Below are 20,939 nucleotides of genomic sequence, written 5' to 3' on the forward strand. Positions count from 1 at the left end.
GAAGGTTATGATGAATTATTTTGAATCGATTTAGCATGAAAATTGTGACAGGAGAAAATCATGAATAAGTTTTTGAAGTTTGAACATGAAAAATTGAGAAATATGATATTTATTTAAATGAAAAATACTATTTAAAAATTAAGTTATGGTTAAATACACATTTAACTTAAAATAAAATAAAAATTTTCATGAGAAAAACTCACTTGAAAAGTAAGTCTAAAGCACCTTTTCAAACTTGAAATTCAACTTCAAAATAATTTCAAATAAAAAAAAAACTATTTGCTTCTTCAATTTTTCAAATTTGTGCGACTTGGGGTTACCGCTGTCCTCGTTAAAACTGTGACTTTGGTCTCAACCAAAGCTGTCTTTTTTGGATAATAAAATGAACGGAATATAAATTCCACAAAAAAGGTAAAATCAATTAATTAATTAAATCCAATATAAAAAAAAAAAGGAATAATCTTCAATTGTGAGCCACTGATATTACCAGGTAAGCATGATCATGGGGCTGGTACATGTCTGTTCCCTATCCTTAAATTTAAGGTGATTTTTTTTCTTTTGAGACAGTGACCTGGTATAGATTTGAATACCTCTGTCACATACAACTACTAAAATAAATTGAAAAAAAAAAAACCATCCCCAACACACACACATGAGCAAAACTGTCCCCCCCCTTCTCTATTTTTGAGTTGAGAATTTTGTGAAATAGAGAAACCCCATCTTCAAAGTTCTCAACTTTTCACTTTCAAGGTCAAGAAAACACCATCTTTAAAGCATTTTCATAAATTGTTTCTAGGATTTCAAGATTCTTGTTTGTTTTGCAAGTGTTTGGCTTTCTGTGTCAAGATTCTTTCAGATCCCTTGTGGATTTCATGGGCTTGTGATCTTTTTATGGTTGTTTAGGTAAGTATATTGCATTTAGTAGCTAGCAACTGCATTTGTTGTGGTTTGTGTTTATAAAATGTTGGTACATTATGTATATCTTGTGGGTATTTAGCTTTGTGAAAATGGGTTTTGCTGTTTTGGGGGTTTTGGATTTGCTGTGGTGAATCTTGGATTGAGAAAAAGATTGGATCTTTTTATTGGGGTTGGAGATCTAAGTAGAGTAAGTGTCGGTCTACTGATTTTGTCGTCTTCTGGTACTGTATTTGGATTTGGGTTTTTGAGTTCTTTGTTTGTGGTCATTTGCCGAGACTTTGCATAGATGAACTTGAATAGAGTGGAATGGATACCCAAGATCCACATCATAATTGGAATTGGATTGTAATTGATGGAAATGTTTGATTTTTAGGGTGATTTTACCTTGTTTCTCAGCTCAGTAGAAATGGTATTGACTTGATGCAAAGCCCGAGTTTTGATTTGTGTGTTGTTAGTTTGTTTGAAGAACAAAGTGATTGAAGTATTAGATGAGAGTCTGTAGTGTTCTAAAGTATGAATTTTTTGAAAGTTGAGCTTTTTGTGGTGTAGCATTGCTTTGGTAATCCTCTATATACAATTTGTTTTCTGCTGGATTGGTTGTTTTTTAGTATGAGATTGCATATCTTTAGACCGTACTATTGGGGTTTGATTATACTTTAAAAACATCTGTTTTAATCATGACTCATGAGGCATTTTCTGTTTGTGTGGTTGACATGTAGAATTTCGGTTGCAAATTTTGAAACATTATAGAGCATGATGGATGTTGTCAATAACATAGCTGTTTCTGGAAATGGGTTGGGCTTTGGAAATGGAGTCCACCAACTTCCAGAAGTTGTTGCTGGCATATCCAATGGGATGCCTCATGCAAGTCCCAGTAATGAAGAACTAGAGAGGAGTTTCCAGAGCACTGTCGTATTGACTGATAGTGAAACAGTTGGATCTTCTGTCCAAGAGGTCAGTAATGAAACTACAATTACTGTAGAAAGCAATGCTGGTGTCAGTTCCGAGGTAAGGAGTTTATCCAGTTTTTACTTTCCAAGGACATTTTGAACACCACATTTAGGTAATTGCTTATTTATTTGCAGGAACATGAAGCAAAAGAATCTGATGATGCAACGAACAGTAAAGAGCAAAAGACTCCACCTAGGGCAAGGAATGCTAAGAATTCAGGCCCCAAAAATGGCGTAGCCAAGAAAAGCAAAGATGGAAAAGAGGCATCAAATGGTATCCTTGCCTCCAAACCGCGTCCTAAGCAGCCATCTTCCCTTGATGCAAAGGGTAAATCATTCAGTGACAAGAAAACTGTTGAGTATTATTCAAAACCTGCATTGGCTCATCTAAATGTTGATCGTGCTAAGGTAAATGTCTTAGGTCTAATTTATGACCTGCAGTCCAGAGTAACAGCAATCTGAATTTCAATATTGCAGCTTCATATGCATCTGTTTATTGTCATCAATATCATATTCCTTTTCTGGTGTCTTCTAGCAGCAACCTGGTCATGCTGAAGTAGCAGCATCAGCTTCTCCGAGTGCTGCTCAGTCTGAAGGCCTTAAGTATGTCCGATTTCTCTTGTAGTTTCTTACCTATTACTTGGAGGAGTCCTATGATAATTGTACTGAGAATGCTTTCAAAACATGCCAAACAATCAATGATCACTTTTCCCCAGTGGTTTGTGAACTGTAATTTCGTTACTGCAGGGAAAAAACAAAACTTATACCTTTGAAGAAAGTGCCCCCTAATAAAGCTGATGGAAGTGCAGAATCATCTTCGTATCCTAAATGCGTCAAATCTTTCTTTTTTCCTTCACTCCTTAGATTTGGAGTTCTTATTTTTATTAGCATAATAAAAGTCTTTCTGTTTATCCTTGATCACTTCATAGCAGTCCTACTGCTGCATCAGATGCCAAACCTCGCAAAGTAGGTACTCTTCCAACCTATAATATCAGTTTCAAGTGTGATGAAAGAGCTGAGAAAAGGAAAGAGGTTAGCCCTTTGCTTGCATCACTGAAGCTTATAATATATGCTTGATTGTCTTGCATTGTGAAGTCAATCTAAGAACATTTGTCTTGTTATTTGGACAGTTTTACTCCAAGCTTGAAGAAAAAACCCAGGCAAAGGAAGTTGAGAAGAGTAATATGCAAGCCAAGACTAAGGTGTTGTGACACTTCTGCTTCTGGATCTCTTGGTGTAGAAAATTTCTTGTTGTAGGGTTATCTTGTAGCATTCCCATTTTATTTTCTTTCATTTCTCTAACAGGAAACTCAAGAAGCTGAGATCAAAATGTTAAGGAAGAGCTTAAAATTTAAAGCAACACCCATGCCAAGCTTTTATCAGGAACCTGCACCTCCAAAGATGGAGTTGAAGAAGGTAATTTTTTGCTGTGTTGTATGTTATGATGCCGAGAAATACAATCTTGTATGGCATGAAATGCCTTTTGCTGTTATTAGACATAGTATGTTGAATATTTAGTGGTTCTTTGGCTCAAAATGATTTGTTACCAGAATTGATAAATATCATTTGTTTTATCCTGAAAAAAAATAATATATTTGGTGTCAGGTAATGTGGAGCACTGTTTAGTTTTTTCGTTTTTGTTTTTTTGAAGCTCTAGTAAAATATAGTAAACGAGTTAGGTTCAAGTTCATCCTTCAGCTGATCTTTTGAATGCTTTCAACTTGACACTAAAATTGCATGTTCTGTCTAAATGTGATGAACTATGAAGAAAGGAATTGCAGTGCTACTGAGCTCTGAAAAGAAACCCTTAGCTAACAATTGTTAAACTGGATATAGCTTGGTAGAGTTGGGAGGTTCAGTGCCTTGACTTTTAAACCACTATTGGCGCATCTCCCTTGATATATTTATGTGAAATTGCAGTACTACTGAGCTCCTAAAAAAGCCATAGATCAATCGTTAAACTGGATATAGCTTTGTAGAGTTGGGTGTCTTTCTTGAATTTGACCACAAATGGAGCATTGCAAGTGATACATTTATGTGAAGAATGACTTTATTGTTAGCTAGTGGAATTTCATCATCATTTCTTGTTATATTTTAAGTGCTTAGCATGATCGGGGAAAAGAAGTGCATAATAAACTTGTCTCTTGGTGAAGTTCCAGTATTATATGTGAAGCTCTACTTTTTGATGCATAATTGATGTGGCTGATCGCTGAGGAAAAAATCAACAAGAATAAAATCTGAAGATACAGTACCAGAATTGATAGAATAGGTGTGTAAGATCTGATTTTGGTGCTTAAGTAACAATAGAAAAGGGTATGAGTCCGGTGTAGAAATTCATGATACTGGACATCAGGTTAACCTTTCTCTTTTTTCCTGGATAAGTATCAGACAAGGTCAACTTCATTACATGTTCACTTTGGAAGGGACAGTATATGCAAGTTAAATTGTGGAAAAGTTAGTCTTGGAATCATTCCTCAATGATGCTTAGGATCCATGAATTCTAGCGGTAGTGTCTACAGGTACACGATTGCACCTACACACACACTCAATGATGCTTAGGATTCATGAATCTCGGGCATATCTCTCCTTTCTTTTCTTACATCGTGATACCCTTCATGGATGATACCTTCACAAACACTCGTTGTACCAAGCATGAAATCAAACTCTCTAATTCTTTTGTCAGTGTACGACTTTTACCCATTTTGATCTGTTTTTTGTCCTTTCCTAATGAACTGAACCTTTTTCAAGGATTCATGTACCCAATCTGGTCCCAAGAGCCTCCTCTCCCTTGGCCCCCAAACAAGCAGTGAAGGTTTACAACGCATCCTGTACAGAGCCTCATAAGGTGCTAACTTAATACTGGATTAGTGACTCTTATTATAAGCAAACTCAGTGAGATGCAAAGTGGTTAAGCATGATAGAAATGTGAAGAGTACACATGTGGTTCTTGACAGTTCATCATAGGCTAGATATATTCCTGATTCAGTAAATCTAAGACTAGGCAAAATATCTCTTAGTTTTGGATCATTACTTATTATTTCTTGAAAGCACTCTCTTTTGTGCTATAAGCACTACATGACGTCCTTAATCACCATAACAACCATAAATTAGAGTTCCTCCATCTACTCTACTTAAGATCAGGAAATGTTAAAGGGTCAAGCAGGCAAGTTATGGTCAAAGCTAGCTTTTATAAGTAGGTGGCATGAGAAGATTTAGGAGCTCCCTTCAGGCACTTCACTATTCAGTTGGCAAAGAAATGGAGTTGGGAAACTAGATAGTATGCGGAAATACTTCTATCTGGTGTCAATCTCTCCAAAGTGTTGAGCAAACATTATCTGTTTTGAAGGGAAATTCTGGTATATATGTCTACATCTGCCCCTATTTATCACGTGCATGTATATTTTGTATCTATACACATCTAAAAAGAATTGGAGTCTTGGCGTAACTAGTAAAGTTTCTGCCACGTGATCAAGAGGTCACGGGTTCGAACTGTGGAAACAACCTCTCGCAGAAATGCAGGGTAAGGCTGTGTACTAGGTCTGGACCCCTGCATAACGGGAGCTTAGTGTGCCAGGCTGCCCTATACATTTGTAAAATATATCTATCTTAACCTGAATTTGATGCCTTACCTTTGCTGGTCATGCTGGGATGCTGGTATGTCATGCTCTTGTGAGTTTTATCTAAAGAAATTTTCTAATATTTGCTTTCTTACTTACTAGTTTTGTATATGTACAGCTGAAGCCCCTCCTAAAGTAGTTTATTCTTCCTGATTATTTTGAAATTTACAAGTTATCCCGATGTTTAATTAACACCTTCTATCACTATCTTATGATGTCAGATTCCACCAACCAGAGCTAAATCCCCCAAACTTGGGAGAAGAAAGAGCTCGCCCACCAAAGAAAGGATCAATGAGAGTGTCATGCGCCCAGGTAGGTTAAGCTTGGACGAAAATGCATCCCAAAATAACCCTGTCAAAGGGCATTCTCCTCTCATTGTTAAGAAGCCTCAAAGGAAGTCACTTCCAAAGCTGCCATCTGAGAAAACCAACTTATCCAATGAAACAAGAAAGCTTTCCATTCGCAAGTCTAGCTCATCCAAGGAATCAGCAGAAGCTGCATCTCTGCCGAATGCTTTACCCAAGGAAACAAGTGAAGTTTCTTCTCAACCAAATAACCAACACAAGCAAGCTATTGAATTTGATGCAGATGGTCAAGAGTGTGAGGTTGTATCAGTTGTTGAACCGAGCCAGACTGAGACTGGTGTTGAAGCTCAAATAGAGACTAATCTGGTGCAGGAACATGTCACAATCGAGCATTAGAAGCAACCACTGAAGTTGAATATATACTCATGGAGCAATCTTCATTCGCTCTTTGCCTTAAGTATTGCAAAGGTATGAATAAGATGAGAAATGAATGCACTTGATATTGTACTGGTCAAACATCGCCATTTTGTCTATAGTCAGCGCAGCAAGGTTGAATTTGTAGTGGTCTATCTTCTTTCAAGATTGCTGAGTGTGGTCATCAGAAATATGCAGGCTGCTTGCCTCTGTTATCTAAATGTTGAGTAGCCAGAAATCCTTAAGAATTTTTGTCTTTTCTACTAGTCGAGTACTTTGCAGTTGCAGAAAATTTGGGACAATACTGGCTGCTGAAACTGTTCTGTTGAACCAAATGGTTGTTGCTTGTTTATTAAGGTGTATTTATAAATTACATATACATTACATGATGCTCTAGCTTTGTTCAGGTATTATGAATCTTTTCCTCCCTTGAGTCAGTGTAGTGTACTCATCTTATCCTCTGAGTTTCGAATCGTGCCCCTCTGGCCCTTTACGATTTCTCTGTTATAAAAAATAAAAAGACCATGTACTTTATTGGAGCTGTTTTCTAGTATGAACTTTTGTGTTATGGACCATTGCAAGTCCCACATTGATACTACAAAGTGTTGATGTGGGGTTTATATAGCCTCGGGATCGGTCTCTCCCACCTCAATAGTTTTTTTTTGGGGTGTGGTTCTCCTTGGGTTGAAACTATGATGTCAGAGCTAGCCACCACCCTAGGTGATTTCTTTCAACTCGATTGTGCTCGTAGGATGTAGCAAGTTCCCATAGGCTATCTAGGTGTGCATAAGTTGAATCGAACACCGTTCTTAATAAAAAGACAATTATTCCTTTCAATAGGAACCACAATTATGGCTTTTTCCTCCTATAGAATTGGTAGGTTTTCCAAATAGATTGATTGATAGATTAAAATGATTGGACCAAATTGAATAGCTAATAGCAAATTGCTTTTTGTTGGAAATATTTTAGTAGCCTATAAGAACAGTCATAATATTAGAGAAATGTTTTTGGTACGGAGTAAAATATTCTATGGAAAATAAGTTTCTTAAAAATACTAATGGATGATTTGGAATTGAATAAGTTGAGATTAGTGTTGAAATTGTTTTCCTATTGGTGTGATTATTGATATGACAATAAATACGTGATTTTACTATTCAATTAAGCTAGTGATCATTTAAGAAATTTATCCTATAAAAAATGAACAATTTAAGGTGAATCTTTAATTTAATATATAGACCTAAATAGAGCGCAACCAATCCAAATGATTTATATAGTTGATTAATTAGTTATCCTCGCATTCCTTTTTAATTGAAAATATAATTTTCGACACCAATTTAATGATATGATAGCTGTAAAAAAAATTAAAATTAATTTGTTTAGAACTTGACTCACTCTAAATAAAACCCAATCCTTGTATAAGTTGAAATCACCTATACAAATTTTCATTATTTTAATTAAGCTAAATGTATTGATAAACTTTACCATGAATTGACAAAATTTACGTTGATGGTCTAATTTATTGTAAATCACCTCTCTTCATAGCACTAGTGGTGCTTTGATCCAACTTTCACTGTCACATACAAGGCAAGCTAAAAAGTTATCATTCTTAGACAGTACTATTACTTGTATTAAGAGATTTATAATAACCAATTAAGTTTTCTTCTTTATTTAGTAAATAAAAATGATTTTTTAGTTGCAAAGATTAGACATTGCCAGATATTATAATTAGAAATTTTGAAATTAATTCACTGGATATTACTATTATAAAAAGGCAAATGCATAAGACTCGGACATGAACAAATCATCACAAGCTTAACACTGACGTTATACGAAGAAAACCATTCAGCTCTAGAAGAATTAATTTGTGACATAGTCTATGTATTACATCAATGGTAGCATTGCCTACTCAAGGACATTTTTAATCCAACAAGCTTAAGGTTCAGACATTATTGACCCATAATTTTGAGAGACTCATTCTCAATATATGAACAACCATTCATTGACAAAGAGTTGAGATTGAGACAATTTTTTGCTATACCTAACAAAGACTTATTAGTAATTCTTGGGCATTGGAAAAGATCAAGCTTCTCTAATAGATGACAACCATGAGCAATCTCAAACAAGCCTTCATCACTAATAGATGACTCATTCGATAAGGAAAGTTCTTTGAGAGTAGGGCAACCTTGAGCAATAGCCTTGAGATCAACATCAGTCACACCAATTTCCCTGAATGGATAACTTTGCTAAACCTCTACAGTTTGCAGTTCCAACAGCAATAGCAGCAAGTGTTACATCTATGGCTTTCCTACCAACAAAGGACATGTTAAGATATCCATTAAATCTTGCAATCTCATCCTTGCGAATGTTGCTTAAAAGCGTAAGCCATCACTTGGGAACACACGCACTAGCACTTCTCTCTTGACCATTGGAAAGACGTTTGAAAATCTCAAAGAGGCATTCATCAGGAAGAATTTTGAGCTCTAGGCTTGGTAAAAATCCCTCGAGTCACGGTTGCCATGGATTTGGTTGACACAACTCTTGAGGAGACCGTATTTATCAGCGGAGATCCATATTTCTTAATGCTTAATGACATACCAAGTGCTTTTTCAATAGGTAGATATCTCATTTTCCAGGTCTGTACCTCCTTTTCCCAGTTAATACGATGTCCATCAGGAAACTTACTATGTTTCTTTGGTTGCACAGTACTCTGACAAATCTTTTCACAGGGATGTAACTTGGATCCCTCATAATGCACATTTTCTAGTACATTTGATGAAGACATTATCCCTTTGCCAATATCACATTCTTCATAACACCAATCCATTGGTGCATCAACATAATATCCCAGCATGCAATATCTGAAAGGAAGAGAAAAAAGCAGAATTTTTTTTAAAAAAGAAGAGGATTATGTATGCATAAAAGATACAGGCAGTATTTATGAGAATTAAATGCCACAACATGCAAAAAAATTCAAAAAGGAAAGCAAAACTGATAATCTAACTAGCAATTTCCTTCAAGAGGAACAACCCCTTGTGTAAAAGGATCAACTTCTCTCTTAGAAATGTCAAGTAAACTAAATAAAAGGGGGTTTGGGATTGGGCCAATGTTTGAGGTTTAGAAAGAACATATAGATTTGACACAAGGTGATGAAGTTTGATAGAGAATCATGGCTTTCAGATTTTCTAACTGACTGTCTACCTTTTCATGCTAAGAAAAGACAGAGAGAGAGAAGGAGGGAGAGAGAATTATCGATGCACGTCAACATTGTTACACTGATAACATGTAGAATTGCTTTTTCAAAATCTGTATCACCGCAAATTTCACAATTTTTTTCTGCAAGTACACATAGAAAACATAAGAAATTTAGAAGTTGACAGATTCTCAATTGAAATTAAGATTACCATATGAACAATATATGTGGAGACAAAATGTCATCAAATACGGAAAGCTAAATCATAACCAGCAAAATCAAGTTCTCTTCTCCTTTCATAATATATAACAGAAGCATATCCACCAGCGCATTCCAAGTATTCTATTTAAGTTTGTTATTTTTTACTTAAATGTTATACCATTAGACACACTCTAGCTGCCGTTAAAATCTTCTTTTGGACAATCTGTTATAAAGCAAAAACCTTGATGCACAAATGAAACCAAACAAGTATCCCCACTTTCAAAAGGCATAATAATCTGCATACACAGGTAAATGTACAACCTAAAAAATCATTGAAAATGAGAAAAACAGAGAAATTATAGACGTACTTTGAGAATCATTGCACAGGGCTGTGGATGCAAGTATAAAGAGCTCAACGTCATTTATAAGCATTCTCATCACCAAATCTTTGTTACGCATGAACTTCACTAGAGCAATATATCTCTCAGACCTACATATGATGGGAAATGAGAATTAATTTCTAGTAAAAACGTTCCTTGCAAGGGGGGACTTCTACTTTGCAACCCTTGCCCCTTTACGGATAGATATATATAAGGCAAAAACTGACCATTTTTTCTCACTTGCAAAAAAATACACTCCTATATCTTCTTTACTAGGAATATGGTTGTTAAATAGACTTTCCCAAATATCCCCACGGGGAACAAGTACAAATTTAAGAGTATCAGGCACAAGACCTGAGAACTCATACACCTTACGTCTAACTCTAGAAGGAGGATGAGCCTGGATACAACTATTGAGCATCCCAGGTAAAATTTCCAAAGCACCTAAGATGTCAAAACCTCCCCTGAAATGTAAAAGAGAAAGAGAGATTAGATCATTTATCATTTGACTAAGTGGTACACATTCAAATTATCATTATGCCATATATTCTTCAGTGCCCTACTCATTATTTTAGTGATACTAATGGCGTCCCAACCAAATTGCATGTACCCCAACAAATTCATTGGGCAACTTGTCCATCCCACAAGTACATATTGACACGGTAATGCTTCAAAGTAAGGCTAGATCACATGGGAGCACAATGTGTTGTAGCTGAGATTCAAAACTAGAATGTCCAAGTTGTTAATCTTATGCCTTAACCACTAGGCCATCTACTTATGGACCAACATTATGTTGTTGAAAAAATGTATTATATATGTTTTCGTATTTATCAATAAGGAAATTACAAAGAGTAGTTAATCAGTCAGCTGACTACTAGCAAAGATGGGCCATCCAAAAACAAACATGAGCTAAATTTGAATTAGTAATAACTGTACACGATTAAGGGTACTTACTTCCGGGAAGGAACTAGAGAAGGATCACAAGGGTAAGTCGTCGATGAATTCATTATTCAACTCTTATTCAAATCATCAGGATCCTATGCTCAAGACTGGTAGAACCACCCGTACCTAAAAAATAGGCTACATCAATTGGGTGGAAATACAGAAGTAAAGAAATTTTTCTATGAAAGCTTTATAGATGTTGATGGTGTAACGGAAATTATTTTGAAAGATAATAACAACTCTAAATATATCAACATCATTTTAAAAAAAACTATTTAGAGTATATGCTAGAAAATGAAATTTCTGAAGAATAAAGGTATAAGAAGAGGACAAATCAAATCAAGTAATCAATACAAAATATTGTGGTGAACACTTAACCTTTAGATAATTGAACATTTTTTTGCTATGTTCAATGTTTTTGGCAATTCGAAGATTTTGAGGTTTAGTATATCCCGTTGATGCTAAAGGAAGCTGCACTTTGCTCTTCTCACGAAAAGAGTTTGAAATTTGAGCTCTAGGCTTGCTAAAAATCGCTCGAGTCATGGTTTCTATGGATTCGGTTGACACAACTCTTGAGGAGACCGTATTTATCAGCGTAGATCCATATTTCTTAATGCTTGATGACAGACCAAGTGCTTCTTCAACAGGTAGATATCTCATTTTCCCGGTCTGTACCTTCTTTTCCCCATTAATACGATATGCACGAGGATACTTACTATGTTTCTTTGGCTGCACAGTACTCTGACAAATCTTTTCAAAGGCATGTAACTTGGATCCCTCATAATGCACATTTTCTAGTCCACTTGATGTAGACATTATCCCTTTGCTAATATCATATTCTTCACAACACCAATCCACTGGTGCATCAGCCCAACAACCCAACATGCAATATCTTAAAGGAAGAGAAAAAAATAGAATATTTAAAACAAGAAGAGGACTATGTATGCATAAAAGATATATGCAGTATTTATGAGAATTAACTGCAACAACATGAAAAAAAATTCAAAAAGGAAAGCAAAACTGATAATCTAACTAGCAATTTCCTTCAAGAGGAGCAACCCCTTTTGTAAAAAGATCAACATCTCTCTTAGAAATGTCAAGTAAACTTAAAAAAAAGGGTTTGGGATTGGGCCAATGTTTGAGATTTACAAAGAACATATAGATATGACACAAAGTGATGAAGCTTGAAAGAGAGACATGACTTTTAGATTTTCTAACTAATTGTCCACATTTTCATGCTACGAAAAGAGAAAGAGAAAACTTACTGATGCACGTCAACATTGTTACACTGATAACAGGTAGTAATTGCTTTTTCAAAACCCGTGTCACCGCAAATTTCACATTTTTTCTGCAAGTTCACATAGAAAACACAAGAAATTTAGAAGTTGACAGACACTTGATTGGAATTAAGAATACCATATGAACATAATGATATGTGGAGACAAAATGTTATTAGATACCGAAAGCTAAATCATAATCAGTAAAATCAAGTTCTCTTCTTCTCTCATAATATATAGCAGAAACATATCCACCAATGCATTACAAGTATTCTATTTAAGTTTGTTATTTTTTACTTAAATGTTATACCATTTGACACACCCTAGCTGTTGTTAACATCTTCTTTTGGACAATCTATTATAGAGCAAAAACCATGATGAACAAATGAAACCAAACAAGTATCCCCACTTTAAAAAGTCATAATCTTCTACATACACAAGTAAATGTATTATTACCTAAAAATTCAGTGAAAATGAGGAAAAAATATAGAAATTATAGACGTACTTTGAGAATCAGTGCACATGGCTGTGGATGCAAGTATAAGAAGCCCAACATCATTAATAAGCGTTCTCATCACCAAATCCTTGCTACACATGAACTCCACTAGAGCTATATATCTCTCAGACCTACATATAATGGGAAATGAGAATCAGTTTCTAGTTAAAACCTTCCTGGGCAAGGGGGGACTTCTACTTTGCGACCCATTGCCCATTTACGGATAAATATATAAGGCAGAAGTTGACCTTTCTTTCTCACTTGCAAAAAAATACAGTCCTATATCTTCTTTACTCGGAATATGATTGTTAAATAGACTTTCCCAAGTATCTCCACGGGGAACAAGTTCAAATTTAAGAGTATCAGGCAAATGACCTGAGAACTCATACACCTTATGTCTAACTCTAGAAGGAGGATGAGCCTGGATACAACTATTGAGTATCCCATGTACAAATTCCAAAGCACTTAAGATGTCAGAACTTCCCCTGAAATGCAAAGAGGAAGAGAGATTAGATCAATTATCATCTGACTAAGCAATACACATTCAGATTATCATTATGTCATGTATTCTTCAGTGCCCTACTCATTATTTTAGCGATACTAATGACGTCCCAACCAACTTGCATGTACCCCAACTAATTCATTGGGCAACTAGTCCATCCCATAAACACATATTGACACACTAATGCTTCCTAGTAAGTCTAGATTAGATGGGCGCACTATGTGTTGTAGCTGGGATTCAAACCTAGAATGTCGAAGTTGTTAGTCCTATGCCTTAACCACTATGCCATCTCATCATGGACCAACATTTTGTTGTTGAAAAAATGTATTATATATGTTTTCATATTTATCAATAAGGAAATTACAAAGAGTAGTTAATCAGTCAGCTGACTACTAGAAAAGATGGGCCATCCAAAAGCAAACATGAGCTAAATTTGGATTAGTAATAATTGTACAAGATGAAGGATACTTACTTTGGGAAAGGAACTAGAGAAGGATCACAAGGGTGTGTCATAGATGAATTCATTATTCGGCTCTTATTCAAATCATCGGGACTCATATGCTCAAGACTGGTAGAATCACCCGAACCTAAAAAAATAGACTACATCAATTTGATGGAAGTACAGAAGTAAAGAAATTTTGCTATGAGAGCTTTATAGATGTTGATGGTGTAACAGAAATTATTTTGAAAGATAATAACAACTCTAGATATATCAACATCATGAAAAGAAAAAAAACTATTTAGAGTATAAGCTAGAAAATGAAATTTCTGAAAAATAAAGGTATAAGAAGAGGACAAATCAAATCAAGTAATTAATACAAAATATTGTGGTGAACACTTAACCTTTAGATAATTGAACATTTTTTTTGCTATGTTCAGTGTTTTTGGCAATTCGAAGATTTTGAGGTTTAGTATATCTTGTTGATGCTAAAGGCTGCTGCACTTTGCTCTTCTCACGAAAATAGTTTGAAATTTTAGCTCTAGGCTTGCTAAAAATCCCTCGAGTCATGGTTGCTATGGATTTGGTTGACACAACTCTTGAGGAGACCGTATTTATCAGCGTAGATCCATATTTCTTGATGCTTGATGAAAGACCAAGTGCTTCTTCAACAGGTAGATATCTCATTTTCTCGGTCTGTACCTCCTTTTCCCCGTTACTACTATGTGCACGAGGAAACTTACTATGTTTCTTTGGTTGCACAATACTCTGACAAATCTTTTCAAATGCATGTAACTTGGATCCCTCATAATGCACATTTTCTAGTCCACTTGATAAAGACATTATCCCTTTCCTAATATCACATTCTTCACAACACCAATCCACTGGTGCATCAACACAACAACCTAGCATGCAATATCTTAAAGGAAGAGAAAAACACAAAATATTTAAAACAAGAAGAGGACTATGTATGCATAAAAGATATAGGTAGTATTTATGAGAATTAACTGCCACAACATGAAAAAAAAGATTCAAAAAGGAAAGCAAAACTGATAATCTAACTAGCAATTTCCTTCAACAGGAGCAACCCCTTGTGTAAAAAGATCAACATCTCTCTTAGAAATGTCAAGTAAACTAAAAAAAAGGGTTTGGGATTGGGCCAATGTTTGAGATTTACAAAGAGCATATAGATATGACACAAGGTGATGAAGCTTGAAAGAGAGACATGACTTTCGGATTATAATTGTCCACCTTTTCATGCTACAAAAAAAAAAAGAGAACTTACCGATGCACGTCAACATTGTTACACTGATAACATGTAGTAATTGCTTTGTCAAAACCTATGTCACCGCAAATTTCACATTTTTTTTCTGCAAGCTCACATAGAAAACACAAAAAATTTAGAAGTTGACAGACACTTGATTGGAATTAAGATTACCATATGAACAGAATGATATGTGGAGACAAAATGTTATCAGATACGGAAAACTAAATCATAATGAGCAAAATCAAGTTCTCTTATTCTCTCATAATATATTACATGGGAATTTTCCTGGAAATTAATATGAAAATTTGCAGGAAAATAAGGTTCATGCGAATTTTCATACCAATTCCTAGGAAAATCCCCATGTAATTCACACTTTTCCTGCCGTGAGCATATCCACCAGTGCATTCCAAGTATTCTATTTAAGTTTGTTATTTTTTACTTAAATGTTATATCATTAGACACACTCTAGCTATTGTTACCATCTTGTTTTGGACAATCTGTTATAGAGCAAAAAACTTGATGAACAAATGAAACCAAACAAGTAACCCACTTTAAAAAGGCATAATCTTCTGCATACACAGGTAAATATATTATTACCTAAAAGTTCATCAAAAATGAGAAAAGAACATAGAAATTATAGATGTACTTTGAGAATTAGTGCACATGGTTGTGGATGCAAGTATATGGAGCTCAACATCATTTATAAGTGTTCTCATCACCAAATCCTTGCTATGCATGAACTCCACTAGAGCAATATATCTCTCAGACCTACATATAATGGGAAATGAGAATCAATTTCTAGTAAAAATGTTCTTGGGCAAGGGGGTACTTCTACTTTGCAACCCATTGCCCTTTTAAGGATAGATATATAAGGCAGAAGCTGACCTTTCTTTCTCACTTGCAAAAAAATATAGTCCTATATCTTCTTTACTCGGAATATGATTGTTAAATAGACTTTCCCAAATATCCCCACGGGGAACAAGTTCAAATTTAAGAGTATCAGGAAAAAGACCTGAGAACTCATACACCTTACGTCTAGCTATAGAAGGAGGATGAGCCTTGATACAACTAATGAGCATCCCAGGTACAAATTCCAAAGCACCTAAGATATCAGAACTTCCCCTGAAATGCAAAGAGGAAAAGAGGTTAGATCAATTAACATCTGACTAAGCAGTACACATTCAGATTATCATTATGTCATATATTCTTCAGTGCCCTACTCATTATTTTAGCGATACTAATGGTGTCCCAACCAACTTGCATGTACCCCAACTAATTCATTGGGAAACTAATCCATCCCACAAACACATATTGACACGTTAATGCTTCCCAGTAAGACTAGATCAGATGGGCGCACCATGTGTTGTAGCTGGGATTCAAACCTAGAATGTCGAAGTTGTTGGTAGTATGCCTTAACCACATGGCCATCTCCTCGTGGACCAACATTACTTTGTTGACAAAATGTATTATATATGTTTCCGTACTTATCAATAAGGAAATTACAAAGATTAGGTTAATCAGTCAGCTGACTACTAGCAAAGATGGGCCATCTAGAAACAGACATGAGCTGAATTTGAATTAGTAATAACTGTATACTATGAAGGATACTTACTTCTGGGAAGGAACTAGAGCATGATCACAAGGGTGTGTCATAGATGAATTCATCATTCGACTTTTATTCACAACATCAGGACTCCTAAGCTCCAGATTAGTAGAACCATTCGAACCTAAAAAAGAGGCTACATTAATTGGATGGAAGTACATAAGTAAATAAATTTTGCTATGAAAGCTTTATAGATATTGATGGTGTAATGGAAATTATTTTGAAAGATGATATCAACATCATTTTAAAAAAAAAAAACTATTTAGAGTATATGCTAGAAAATGAAATTTCTGAAGAATAATTAAGGTATAAGAAGAGGACAAATCAAATCAAGTAATTAATACAAAATATGTTGGTGAACACTTAACCTTTAGATAATTGTACTATTTTTTTGCTATGTTCAGTGTTTTCGGCAATTTGAAGATTTTGAGGTTTCGTATATCCTGTTGATCCTAAAGGCAGCTGCATTTTTCTCTTCTCACGAAAAAAGTTTGAAATTTGAGCTCTAGGCTTGCTAAAAATCCCTCGAGTCATAGTTGCCATGGATTTTGTTGACACAACTCTTGACGAGACCGTATCTATCAGTGGAGATCCATATTTCTTGGTGCTTGATGACAAACCAAGTGCTTCTTCAACAGGTAGATATCTCATTTTCCCGATCCGTACCTCTTTTTCCCAGTTAAAACGATGTCCACCAGGAAACTTACTATGTTTCTTTGGTTGCATAATACTCTGACAAATCTTTTCAGAGGCATGTAACTTGGATCCCTCACAATGCACAATTTCTAGTCCGCTTGATGAAGACATTATCCCTTTGCCAATATCACATTCTTCACAACACCAATCCACTAGTGCATCAACATAATAGCCTAGCATGCAATATCTAAAAGGAAGAGAAAAGGCTGAATATTTTTAAAACAAGAATAGGACTATGTATGCATAAAAGATACCGACAGTATTTATGAGAATTAAATGCCACAACATGCAATAAATATTCAAAAAGGAAAGCAAAACTGATAATCTAACTAGCAATTTCTTTCAAGAGGAACAACCCCTTGTGTAAAAAGATCAATGTCTCTTAGAAATTTCAAGTAAACTAAAAAAATAAGGAGGATGAACCCAAATACAACTATTGAGCATCCCAGGTACAAATTTTAAAGCACCTAAGATGTTAAAACTTCCCCTGAAATGCAAAGAGGAAGAGAGATTAGATCAATTATCATCTGACTAAGCAGTACACATTCAGGTTATCCTTATGTCATATATATTTTCAGTGCCTACTCATTACTTTAGCAATACTAATGGTGTCTCTACCAATTTGCATGTACCCCAAATAATTCATCGGACAACTTATCCATCCCACAAGCACATATTGACAAGGTAAAGCTGCCCAGTAAGGCTAGATTAGATGGACGCACCATGTGTTTTAGCTGGTATTCAAACCTAGAATGTCCAAGTTGTTAGTCCTATGCCTTAACCACTAGGCCATCTCCTCATGGACCAACATTACGTTATTGAAAAAATGTATTATAAATGTTTCCGTACTTATCAATAGGGAAATTCCAAAGAGTAGGTTAATCAGACAGTTGAATACTAGCAATGATGGGCCATCAAAAAATAGGCATGTGCTGAATTCAAATTAGTAATAATTGTACACGATGAAGGGTACTTACTTTCGGGAAGGAATAAGAGTAGGATCACAAGTGTGTGTCCTAGATGAATTCATCATTCGACTCTCATTCACCGCATCAGGACTCCTATGCTCTAGACATGTAGAACCACCCGGACCTAAAAAATAGGTTACATCAATTGGATGGAAGTACAGAAGTAAATAAATTTTGCTATGAAAGCTTTACAGATATTGATGGTGTAACAGAAATCATTTCGAAATATAATATCAACATCATTTAAAAAAAATTATACGAGTTTTAGTATTTTAGAGCTTTTGAACCTTGAACTGTCAATTTTTATTAGAAGTTTAGGAATATGACCTCAGAATCTAATTCTAACGTTTCCATCAGGTCCTGAAGGGTCATTTTAGGCTAGTAGCATAGTTGACACAACTCCCGAGGTTTTCAGTGTGAGTCAATGTGATTAAGCGTTTTAACTTTCAAGTTAAGGCCTAAGTTTGACTTTAGTCAATATTCTGAGTAAACAATCTCGAATGAGAATTTCTTCAACGCAGTTAGTCCCAAAATGTTTAGTTTGGGCTAGAACAAACCTTTGTTTAGGTTCTGAGGCATCCAAACTAATTCTGAGGCTCCCCGTGGATTTTGGCTTACAGTAGAAATTGGGTGTGTAATGGACTAAATCAATCACAGAAGAAGAAATAAAAGAAAAAAAGGCAAAGCATCTTCACTACACAATCAAGAACCAATTTTAGTGCAAAATGTAGAACCCCAAAAGTTTAAAAGGGAAATAAAAAATAAGATAAAGGCACAAGCTTTATGCGAAAACATGAAAGAATCAAAAACACCTCTATTTCTTGGGCATTGGAAAAGATCAAGTTTCTCTAACAAACGACATCCATGGACAATCTCAGCTAAACTTTCATCACCAACAGAACACACATTCCACAAGGAAAGTTCTCTGAGAGTAGGGAAACCTCGAGAAATATCCTTGAAACCAACATCAGTCACACCACGACAAACGTTATTTCCCTGAATAGATATCTTTGCTAAACCTCCATGTTTTGAAGTTCTAATGGCAATAGCAGCAAGTTTGGAAACTGTGACTTTCCTACCAACAAGGGACCTGGCAAGATATCTCTTAGATTCTGTGATCTCATCCTTGTGAACACTGCTTAAAAGTGTGAGCCATCGCTTAAAAACACAAGCATAAGCACTTGTCTCACTGCCACTGGGTAGACGCTTGAATACCTCAAAGAGGAATTTATCAATAAAGATTTCAGTGGAAGAATGATTCCTCTGCTCAAAATTTTCAAAAGCGGTAGTGACACAAATCCTCTTTCCATTTTCCCCACATGATAAAAGCATAGATGATTTATTTCTACTTGGATATGAAGCTTGGAAAAAGCACCGTGTTTCTGAAAAACTAGAGATTAAAAACATCAGACAAAGACCATCCTACATAAACTATCGTTTGAATAGATATTCCGCCTCAACAGATAGTCACAAAATATGCTCTTAATGGACTAAATCAATCATAGAAGAAGAAAGAAAAAAAAAAGCACAAGCTTTAAGCGAAAAGATGAAAGAATCAAGAAGATACCTCAATATTTCAAGACTCTACACGTGGGTATGGTTGAAAACTTTTGGGAATTTAATATTTGAATCTTTCAAGCTCAAAAAACTCCTTATTGAGACCAAAAATAGACAATCAACCAAAAGAAAGATTACCAATTACATAAACACCTTCATCTTTTTCTTTTTTCTAAAAAAAATGATGAGATGAACACTACATGACATCCTACCTCAATATCATAGAAATGCATTTTACCTCTTCCTTTTACTTGTTCTTCCATCACTACTTATTTTCACCTAGATAAATAATATTCATCTCATTTAAGCACAACACTTCACCCTTTTTAACCACACAACATTAGTGATTGTTATAAGAATAGAAACATTAATGGCGGAAGAACAAGTGGAGGGGAGGCAAAAATGGGTTGGGACATTGAGATGACATGCCACGTAATATTTGTTTCTTCAAAATGTCTGCTATTATATTGGATCAAGTGTTCACCTTTTACATTTATATTTGAATTATTCAAGTAATGGTAGTGTAATTTTAAATTAATAGTATAAGGAAGAATAAAATTGATTTTTTCTCTAAGTAAAGAATAAAATTTTGACCATTTTTACATCTATAAGTATAACTATTAACCGTCAAAGCTTTTTAAGTAAATTAAAAAGGTAAGACATCCTATTTAAAATTTTGTCTGGATTTGAATCATGATAGTTCACAGCTTCACCTGCTTCAGTAGTTGTTAAATTACATTATTTGATGCTCGTTACAAAAAAAATCCAATTTTCAAAAAATTTAGAGTGATTTATTATCAGTCGTGAGGTAGATGAGAATTGCAACTTACCAATTTTGCTTTCTATAGTTAAAACTTTGCAAAATAATTTTTTTATTAGTACTACTATATATAAGAAAGGATATCCAAAAAAATTTAAGCAATTCCGCTATGCAAGGTGTGCCTAGGGCTAGTTTTTATTAATAAAGAGAAAAGGATCTCAAAGAAAAAAGCAAAAGCAAGAGGGCATAGGCCTTACCTTACTAATCTTAGGTAATGAACCTCTACTAATTAACAAGCATGAAGAAAATAAGAGCTAGAGAAAAGTAGATATTCTATGATCATCATAGAGTTTATAATACACTTTGTGATGATACTACAGATGATGATACTTAAGTAATGCAAAAATATAAAATCCAAGAATAAAGTTGAGTTATCAACCTCAAACTTCATTTTGTA

At 34.9% G+C, this 20,939-nt stretch overlaps 2 protein-coding genes across 7 annotated transcripts; one reads left to right on the forward strand and one right to left on the reverse strand.

Annotated features, from left to right (window-relative positions):
* The first annotated feature begins 609 nt into the window (after positions 1-609).
* LOC125872718 (protein WVD2-like 5) lies at positions 610-6,593 on the forward strand. Of its 6 annotated transcripts, none has more exons than XM_049553492.1 (9): positions 610-903; positions 1,638-1,872; positions 2,004-2,276; positions 2,404-2,471; positions 2,616-2,687; positions 2,798-2,900; positions 2,999-3,070; positions 3,174-3,284; positions 5,707-6,593. In XM_049553492.1, exons 2-9 carry the CDS (start codon positions 1,672-1,674, stop codon positions 6,184-6,186), a joined length of 1,380 nt encoding a protein of 459 aa, XP_049409449.1. In that variant the 5' UTR covers positions 610-903; positions 1,638-1,671; the 3' UTR covers positions 6,187-6,593. The 6 variants fall into 6 exon arrangements, with proteins under 6 accessions (XP_049409449.1, XP_049409445.1, XP_049409447.1 ...); XM_049553488.1 differs by having other exon boundaries at positions 611-903; positions 1,638-1,926; XM_049553490.1 differs by having other exon boundaries at positions 611-903; positions 1,638-1,926; positions 2,801-2,900.
* Positions 6,594-9,450: 2,857 nt separating this feature from the next.
* LOC125872715 (uncharacterized) lies at positions 9,451-19,600 on the reverse strand. The gene is made up of 11 exons (XM_049553482.1): positions 18,978-19,600; positions 18,175-18,289; positions 16,870-17,384; positions 16,511-16,625; positions 15,545-15,666; positions 14,917-15,001; positions 14,036-14,550; positions 10,930-11,043; positions 10,203-10,439; positions 9,964-10,085; positions 9,451-9,537 (listed from the first exon to the last, which is right to left on the reverse strand). Exons 1-8 carry the CDS (start codon positions 19,570-19,572, stop codon positions 10,997-10,999), a joined length of 2,109 nt encoding a protein of 702 aa, XP_049409439.1. The 5' UTR covers positions 19,573-19,600; the 3' UTR covers positions 9,451-9,537; positions 9,964-10,085; positions 10,203-10,439; positions 10,930-10,996.
* Positions 19,601-20,939: the final 1,339 nt, after the last annotated feature.

Source organism: Solanum stenotomum, chromosome 8 (genome assembly GCF_019186545.1).
Source record: "Solanum stenotomum isolate F172 chromosome 8, ASM1918654v1, whole genome shotgun sequence".
Taxonomy (NCBI): domain Eukaryota; kingdom Viridiplantae; phylum Streptophyta; class Magnoliopsida; order Solanales; family Solanaceae; genus Solanum; species Solanum stenotomum.

Coding starts and splice junctions, on each gene's coding strand:
- LOC125872718 (XM_049553488.1), top strand. CDS start 1,672: ATGATGGATGTTGTCAATAACATAGCTGTTTCTGGAAATGGGTTGGGC. Junction 2,277..2,403: donor TAAATGTTGATCGTGCTAAG/GTAAATGTCTTA, acceptor GGTGTCTTCTAG/CAGCAACCTGGTCATGCTGA. Junction 3,071..3,173: donor ATATGCAAGCCAAGACTAAG/GTGTTGTGACAC, acceptor TTTCTCTAACAG/GAAACTCAAGAAGCTGAGAT.
- LOC125872715 (XM_049553482.1), bottom strand. CDS start 19,572: ATGTTTTTAATCTCTAGTTTTTCAGAAACACGGTGCTTTTTCCAAGCT. Junction 18,290..18,977: donor CCAATGCCCAAGAAATAGAG/GTGTTTTTGATT, acceptor CCTATTTTTTAG/GTCCGGGTGGTTCTACATGT. Junction 15,667..16,510: donor GCTCTAGTTCCTTCCCAGAA/GTAAGTATCCTT, acceptor CATTATATGTAG/GTCTGAGAGATATATTGCTC.